Consider the following 9,479-nt stretch of genomic DNA (forward strand, 5'->3'; position numbering starts at 1 on the left):
CCCTCTCACTATATCTATCTTCAAACAAAGGCTTATTGGATTAATACACCGAGATACAAAACTAGACTTTCTTTGTAAAATTAACGAAAGCATTTCAGCCAAAGCCACAGTCATGAAATGAAGTTTCTCACACCCCACAAAAATGGAAGTCACTGCTAGAGGAAACTCAGACACAATCACTCGAATTAATGATTCTAGTCCAACCAACACTAGTGACTAACACCCTGGTCACCAAACAAAATAAAATGGTCATGATTACTCTAGACCAAAATAAATGTCATATAGTATATTAAAAAAAAAAAAACCATTTCCAATATATACGTCCTCACAGGACTCAACCAGAATTCCTGTTAAAAGAAACAGCTTATACTGAAACCTGAAATGGTGCATAAAGAAATAAACACTTAAGACAGAAAAGTGCATAATAAAGAACAGAGGAGTTTCACTGCAACGTCAATGGGTATTCCACATAATGTCTGAAAAAGGTACAAGTGTTAATGAGTTATCTTACTCACATTCTATGGGCCATTCAGAAGCCGTCCCTCCAAGTGGCTGTTCTTATTCACAACACAGCTCAAAAGAGCGATCACACAAGCTGCAAATCGAAGTGAATACCCATTCTATGGTTCCTCTATAATTTACACATTTGACAGCACACGTATGCACACATTCACTTAATAACCCCTCCCTTGAAGCGTGACGTCACTGTCAAGTTCAATGTTCAAAGGACTCTGCCTTCTGCCCCCACAGATATCACAAAACTTCCATTCATTTGTCACGTTGTCTCCAAGCAGATATCCGAAGGTATGGCTGTCTCTAACCCACGGAAAATACCAACATCAACATAAAGGCCACCTGCACCGGACACACGTTTTCAAAGGCCAGTAATAAATATATATATTTATATATATGTATGTGTATATATATATATATATATATATATATATATATATATATATATATATATATATATATATATATATATATATATATATATATATATATATATGTAAATATAGATATATATGTATATGTATATCTATATATATATTATGTGTGGGACTTGGCTGATGAGTTTATTAATGAATTAATGTAAGTTATGGGGCCCTGCATCGCCAATGGCACAAGTAACCTGTCAATTAAAGCTAAAGTTAGCCTCAAAGGTTGGAGTAAGTTATAGGTTAATTTAGGCTGTTAGATTCTTCTGCCTTTTGTATATATGTATATGTATATATTCATTGATGTCTAGGTTAGGTTAGGTTACGTTAGGCTAGGTTAAGTTAGGTTAGGTGGAAGGTGGACTGATTGGGGAGAGAAGGGGATTGAAATAACCAGTTATTGGGGGTGAGGGTCGCATCGTTTGGATATTGGGGGTCATGAATGGAGGTTAATGGATCTTCGGGAGGGTAGGGTTGGGGTTGACAGGCAGTGAGGTGAGGTGATTTTGGGCGAGGAGATTTGGGTTTTTTCCTATACTCAGATGGGACCTAACGCTGAACCAGAAACCAAGAATCATTTCAAAAAACCAATAAGCCACTGCAAAAGTTCCCATCCTAGCTTTCTTGGACCTGAATGAAATTCAGAACCCACAGCTGTAAGCACAGACTTATGGAAGATATGGCCTTAGTACACCTTTCTCCAGATGGAACAAGATAAAGAAAATGGTAAACCCATCACATTTTTTATTCAGAATGCAAGCAGACAATGAAAAAAGTAGAAAAGGCATGTCTTTTTCAGAACTGGATTAAATCATACTTCCTACACACCACAAGGACCTTGATCTCCCTGTCAAGCAAGGGTTTGGACCAAGTTTGGTACAACACAGTTTCAGCATCCTCTCTCATGCAATGATTTGGTTTAACAAAAAAATTTCCATTTACTTGTTATGCTCCTTATGGCACTTACAAAGCCTTGTGCTGTATGAACCCCTTGTGACTGACTCTCTCAAAATGCCCTGTATTGTATGAACAACTTCTGAAATCCTTAGTGATGAAATGAAAGTTTATGTTGAAGTACAATAAAAAAATTCTCGGAAGCAAAACAAAAAGATATGAGGAGCACTAGTATTTCAAGGAACAGAATCTTTTCCTCCACTCAACTATGTAAAGTCTTCAGAAATGGTGAAACTGTCTTGTATATCTGCAAAAATATTCACAATCCGAATATGTCTGCCAGTGTCTGAAAGACTGCTACTGTATGATAACAGAATTTACATTCCAAAAAGTCTACAGGAATATATCTATAGATTTATGATGGGCACCAAGTACCAACAATTATCACAAAGGAGCAAGGTCACCAGAGTGCTTGGTTGGTAAAAAAAATAAATAAATAAATAAAATGCACGAATGAATCATGCCTAAACTAACAAAACCATAAAATATGAGTAATGTCATGTATACTCATTATTGTGGCCTATTACTCAAAACTTCAGGTAATACTATACTCCCTGTTAGTGGTGCCCAAGGGGCCGACTCTGAAAGAGGCACCCCATTCCCATGCTAAAAAGTACTAGTGGTGAAAATTAAATGAACATTTTAAGCCTTAACATCTCAATCATCTATTTTATTTCATAAAACTAAAACAAAAACAACAACCCAGGGTTGCAGTTGTCAAAAATTGCTTACTGTCCAACAGCAAAGTCGATAAATTGCTGTTCAGTGTTCCGGTCAAACGAAACATGCTAGAAAACCTAGAATTATGCCAGACCAGACCTGCTTAAAAAATACCAGAGTGCCAACCACCCCTGCCCCCCCGCCCCCGACAGTGGCGCCCGGGGTGGATATCACTCCCCGCCCTCCCTTAGTTATGCCACTGCTCTGCTTCCTGGCGTCTTCCTTTGCACACTTTAAATATACAGTACTAGTTGCTATTATGAATTCTCATGAACCCGTGGTAGCCGAAGCTAGAGTTATGACAAAAGATGTTAGTTCACTTAATCTGAGTCAACATCAGTTTAATATTAACACTACAAGCATTATAAAAATTCTGCTAAATATTAATCAAAATTAGCATAAGAATACATAAACAGTGCATTCACCACATTTACAAACCCTCTTTTTAAAGAAGATATCATCATATTATTTCAAAGATAATAAAGAACAAGGCTGCAATTCTTAGAAAGATTACATGGGGTAAGGTACAACGCTTAGAAACTGTAATATAAACAGATGCTGACACCACAATTCAGCAGCAGAGATATAACAGGAAGGTTCTACAGAAGTGCCTGGCCTGTACCGAGTTTTTTATGGGGGGGTCTTTTTCCCAAAACTGGACCTTTTCTTTTATATAAGCCATTGTATATATAGGCATATACAAGCTGAAATACTTGAAAATGTTATTTTAGTTATATTAAGAAGAAAACCTGGGCATAGGGTCTAAAATCTACAAATATGGTGGCCTATATCATATTCCTGTTATCACTCTTGTATTTCCTACTATTAAAGAATGATATTAATGTTTAATAATAACATTTATAAAAGAAGACTTGCCAAAAAAACAAAAGATTGTTATCTATCACTTTATAAGTACAGTTCAATGAAAATGAAAGGATAGTCACTGAAAATATGGACTTCAAGAAATTTTGGGAGGGTCGTTCGACCGCCCCCTCCCCCCCTCGGTACAGGCCTGAGCGCCTTCATTATTCTGATAAACAGAGTAACTTGCACTCCAGGCATGGAAACAAAACTATGTGCTTTACCTGCATGTTTTATCGCCATTATAGTGTCAATAACCTGAGTCGTGCGATCTTCCCGCCGATCGTGAGACCTCGGGCGGCCATACTGAAACATGGTTACAATTAGTATGTTATTTTATTGCAGTTAAAATAATCATTTGTGCATAATGTATTTCTAAATATTATTATTTTGAGGTTACTGTACTTAAGTATAGAATTTTGCGTTCTAACTATAAACATCTCAAGTATTGGTTAAATGATATTCAAAACAATAAAAATACCTGTCGAATCAACTGACGTTGGCCTAGTGTTATTAGGCCACAAGTCTTTTCATGTTGTCACCACTCTCAAAGGCTATTATTTTCCATGGGATGATAATTTTTCAATGGGCTACTGAGAAATTATCTTTATATATATTCGAAATAAAAGTGCGGTTTAAGGGGATACGTGTAGCCTGGCCTCCAAACTTTGGTCTTTCCATCGCCAATCTACCAGAAATATCGTCTGATGAAAGCAAATTGGACCAGGTTTTGTTACAGAAAAAATGCAGCGATTTTTACTTGGAATCAAACAAAAGTTATTTTCTACCGTTTGTTTACTCGTTTTGAAATAAATTTACTCTCCGCAAGTGCGACGTTTCGTGATTTCGTTGAGGAACCACATTTGACAAAATCACTTTTTGCTAAACAACTCTAACGTTGCCCTTATACGTCTAAAACTGAAGCAAACTGGTGGCATAGACAATGACCTATCGGCCTTCCTCTTGCGAAGAATCCTCCATAACTGACAAAATACACCGGTTGCATCACAGTAACATGGTTGAAAAATGAGACTTGTTGACACAACCAGTGTAAACCTGTAAGCCTACTTACTACTATGCATTTTGATAACGAGCAAGACCTTTCTTTATGTAATGTGGCACATGCAATATTAATGATATATTCTGATTTCAAAACAAATCACCATTGCACTCAAGTTGGTAGAACTAAGCAGCAAGAGCTCTGCATCGGGTACTACTTTGAAAATTAATTTTTCCTATAGTATTCTCGTTGCTTATTAAGAATTTGACGTTATTTTTGTCGGTCGACTGTAATTAATCTCAGTTGTATGTTGGCCGTCCTGGAATGCTATCGCGCATGCGCAGTTATAGGGGAGCTTTTAGTAAAAAGTGGAATCGCCTTCACCAGGGGGTTCAGGAGCTGACACCCCAACTAAGCAAAACGGCCTGCAACGTTAGGTTAGGGTACATTAGGCTAGTATAGTTCCTTTTCTAATGGGGGTTTCCTTAGCCAAGCCCTTCTTAAACCTATGGCCCCCTAATGACTTTCAAATGCGTGGAACCATAGCAACAACATTGCGGTCCGTCTTTCCTCCCATCGTTTCCAAAACCCCGTGTTCCCAAAGGATCCCCAACCATGTTGGGTAGATCTGACGTTAATTATAATTGAACGACAATAAACAACACCACCTCCTTCGTCAGCAACACTAAAAGTATGGTAAAAATCAATTTCCACGGCAATAGTTCGTACGGAGTTCTTACTTCAAACACCTACCTGACCAGCACAAAATTATGGTCAAAGAAGTGTCAGTATGGTTTTCGCAGCTCACCTGTGGACTGTTATTCCATGTTCTCTCCAAGAATTCCTGTACCAGTTTTTGGAATTACAAGCTGCACAACGTACCATCATGAAGATAATAAACGAAAAAAATAAACAATAGCAGGACAGACTAAGCTACTACCCAATTTCGGTAGTTCCCCGGTGTTTTAAGAGCCACAGTCCCATGAGACTACAGCGCCGCCCTGGTAGCAACATATCAAACTACTACTAGGGAAACTAGATTGAGTAGAACATCCTGAGATTGTTCTTTAGCTATAACTCTGTATTATATCTTTATTCAGACCTTAAAAAGGTCCAAAAATATTTTTTCTATTTTATTTGTTTGTTTGCCTTTTGATCTTCGGTGCGATGCAGATGTTGTTAAATGGAAACTATCTGAAATTGTGTTAAAGTCAGTCTTTTAAATAAAACTGATAGAATTAAAAAAGGCTACAGTGAGTGAAATGTAAATAACTGTTACTCCGATCATCACAGAAAAATAGATAAGGAGCACTATTCGGGACAGCATTTATACAGTGGAAACTGAATGGTGATGAAATAAAAGAACATCATGGAATGCAATGAATGCTGTAAACACAGCTGAAGCACAAGCAATTTTTCCTACCAACAAAAGTTATTTTTAATCTATAATTATAGACACTGAAATCATGAATGAAATGTCCTAATATTTATGTATAGTAGCAGGAGGAATTGACTGGTGCTTCAGCGGATATCAGACCAAAATAATGTGTCTCGTGTAACAACCAGTCTACCAAGTGCCCAGTTCAAACTCTACAAGATCAAATGAAAGTTCTCGAGAGATACTGAACACTGTCCACAATTCCAGGATCTGTTCGTGTCTCAGATAGATACGAGAACAGACCTACCAGTCACTGTCAAATTCTATTACTAAATTACTCTTAAAGTTTACTGTCAAAATTAATAAATAAAAGCAAGCTAAATACTTGCTTACAAGACGTTCCGAAGATGGTGACCGAAATCGTCGAAAACTGATTTGTCAACTATTAGAAATTCGTTTCATCCAAGTATGAATCTTAAGAATTAACTGATTTCAAGATCACAGATAACCAGCTTTAGGAGCCAGTAAGGTGCATATGGAGAACAGCAGAGTGGATAATTAAGAAATTTTATTTACAAAAGTTCCAACAGAGACCCTGTGTAAATATGAAATGCCAACATTTCACCTTAGAGGAATCTTGCAAAACATTGCACGTTTTTATAAATTTCTTAGACTTCAAAGACTTCCATTCAGTAGGTATAAGGCACGAAATATTGGACGCTTTTTTTTGACACGGGATCATGGAAATTATTAATTCACCCAAAAGTAGCAGAGCAATTAACACCAACAAAGAATCGTTCGGTGGTCGGTCGTTAGAAAGCCACTGTTCGGTTCTCTTCATACGCGAGAACCATAAGAAACTCCTACATCTGCCTAACATTCACGACGCCATTGGCAAAGGACAATACACGAACGGTAAAGCCTTTGAGATATGCGATCCCCTTAAGGTAACTCTGTGCGACCCATAAATACGATCCGTAATAGTGGAGATTCATACCTTCTCTCGAAAACTTCTACTCCTGACGAAGTTGAGAGAACAGACGAAACCGCCCTTGGAAATTCTTCAAGGAAAAAGCAAACCAAAGGGCTTAATCAGACTCATGATGGTATGCCTAACCATTGTCAAATTGTTTTGGCTATTGAAAAATGTGAACACAAGAAATCCTCATTCCTTTTCACTCTTTCTTCACTCAGTTGCACTTTGGTGCGCTAATACACGTAGAATTGTTATTTTGTTGGTATTTGACTAAAAAGGAGGGAAACACTGGGAGTGATAACATCTATCTTACTGCCAGAAAACTGTTTTATTCTGTGTATTTTGATATATTTTAACAGGTGACAGTGAGCTCTCTTTTGTTCTTGTTATGAAACGACTTGGAGGAATCTGACTTCTTCTTCTTTGTTCTTGTTATTTTTGTATGGGGTAAACGACTTTTGAAGGACTTTTTGATTTGGCTTTGAGGAATCTGACATGTTTGCAATAATCAAATTATCTACGCAAAGATTATGAAAGATTCTCTTTGTTTAAAGGTTCCTTTAGTAATAATGATATTCTGCAGATGCACATTTTACTATCGGTTTGTTAGTCTTCATAAAACTAGTGATTCCTCGGTCAAGTGTATTACAATTTTAACGATGAATAGAAACCCTAAGTCGATACAGACATTCCAAATATATAGAAAAATAATCATTAAAATTCTCTGCATTCAAAACTGTTTGTTTTTGTAATATCACTTCCTAATATTACCATGTAATACAAAATATTTATGTTAGAGAAACTTATAGTTTCGCAAGTAATTCGGCAACATAACTAGCAACAAAAAAATAGTTTAGTCTAGAACTGTTCCTCGCTAGTTTGTTTACCTCATCACCACTATAAAAAAAAAAAATCCGAAGATTTACGAAGACGAGTAAATGCGAGTGATATTTTCATCTCTTTCCACTTATATAGTGTAGGCCCTACATTTTCCATTGTTTTTCCCAAACTCATAAATTGGGCTCCCTCCAGTACCAAAGCAATGCATATTAGATATTTAGAACTCAGTGTCTTCGTCAAAAATGTGTATTATTATTATTATTATTATTATTATTATTATTATTATTATTATTATTATTATAATAGTAGCGGTGTTTAAAAATATTCTGTAGTAGTAGTAGTAGTAGTAGTTGTCCAGTAATGACGAATTGTCCAAAAAAAATCATATATTCTCGTCAAAATATGAGGAATATTATATCTCTCTCTCTCATAATTTCAATATGTATAAGCATCTCTCAACAAAAATAATTAAGAAAGGGACCGTAACAAATTTTAACAATACACAATGTATAACACTCAAACATACATATTTACCCTCTATGGTTTCGACAAGCTGAGTGAAGAAAGGTAAAGAGCATACAATCAAAGATAACTTGGCATATAAATTATGAATAGGCCTATAGGTACCACTTCAGGAACTGGGCTCGACAAGTTCCAGCTATCGGCGATTGTGGATTAAAGAAGTATTTGTATTACATAATCAGGACATAAGCCCTTCCCTCAAAATAGGAAGAGGAGCACAATGGCATGGAGGAATCCGAGATGGGGGAAAACATGGGAACCTTAGATACTGGTATAAGTAGCTGAGTGAAAACCTCAAGAAACAACGTGCTAGTGAGAGATTTTGGATGCCAAGACTATATTTTGGGTTAACAGAACGGTGAAATAGAAAAGCTGACCGATATTATCAACAGAAGGGCCACAATCCAACCAAGAAACAACATTGATATATTGGAAAAGTAAAAATAAAGAAAGGAGGGTTAAAAAAGGGAAACTAACTGGGAAGACAATTAGAAACTCCGCCAACACCTAACGCAACTGCTCTATCCACCACACATTATCGAGAGGGCTATTAACAAAGCAAATAAAATATACTATAGAGGTCCCACTCACAACAGACAAACAGATTTTAACAACAAAATAAAGCTTTCTACAACGAAAACATCCAAAAAGACACCGAACAACTCAGGTCTAACAATCCCTTCATTTTCCATTATCCCAAATCCATCGGGAGCTCGCTCATTAACGTATACTGAAATAACAAAGGGGAAGAAGCCGGAGTTTACAAAATACCGTGTAGCAATTGTAATGACATTTACGTAGGGGAGACAGATAGGTCGCTTTCGCAAAGAATAACAGAGCACAAAAGATCAGTATGTTACGCTTCGGAGAGTTCGGGGATTTTCCTACATATCAGAAATACAGACCATATCATAAACTGGAGTGGGGGGCAGCTGGTTTTCAAAAGTACCTGTCCGTACAAAAGAAAGGTGCTGGAATCTGCTATCATCAATCAAACCAACAATATGAACTTGTCAGGAGGACATTGGAAATCGGACGACATCGACGTTTTAATCCTCAGACCGCTTCTGAAGGTGTTCCAGGGCACACGACCACCAGAATCGTCGGCAAACTGGAGTTATTGGGCCGAAAACCAGTAGGGAACAGTTTATTCTCCTCCTTCTTAGGAAATGGTCACCTGCATACCATCGGAGACTTAATGCCACACCTATATATGCTTTGTATATATACCCTTGTAACATTTCATCTGTCCATATTTTTCCAGTGAACAAGGGCACAGAAGGAAGTGCC

The 9,479-nt window shown here is 37.0% G+C and overlaps 1 protein-coding gene across 2 annotated transcripts in view; it reads right to left on the reverse strand.

Annotated features, from left to right (window-relative positions):
- The window catches only part of Gcat (Glycine C-acetyltransferase), a 98,136-nt gene extending 92,685 nt beyond the window's left edge, over positions 1 to 5,451 (reverse strand). The window contains exons 1-2 of one of the 2 annotated variants that reach the window (XM_067096005.1): positions 3,955 to 4,788; positions 3,698 to 3,779 (exon numbers count right to left, since the gene is read on the reverse strand). In XM_067096005.1, coding sequence (XP_066952106.1) covers positions 3,698 to 3,716 — 19 coding nt within the window. In that variant the 5' untranslated portion in view covers positions 3,717 to 3,779; positions 3,955 to 4,788. Of the gene's footprint in view, positions 1 to 3,697; positions 3,780 to 3,954; positions 4,789 to 5,281 lie in introns of those variants that run through there. The other variant, XM_067096003.1, reaches the window with a different exon arrangement.
- Between the last annotated feature and the right edge of the window lie 4,028 nt (positions 5,452 to 9,479).

The sequence above is a fragment of the Macrobrachium rosenbergii genome, chromosome 52 (assembly GCF_040412425.1).
Source record: "Macrobrachium rosenbergii isolate ZJJX-2024 chromosome 52, ASM4041242v1, whole genome shotgun sequence".
Taxonomy (NCBI): Eukaryota; Metazoa; Arthropoda; class Malacostraca; order Decapoda; family Palaemonidae; genus Macrobrachium; species Macrobrachium rosenbergii.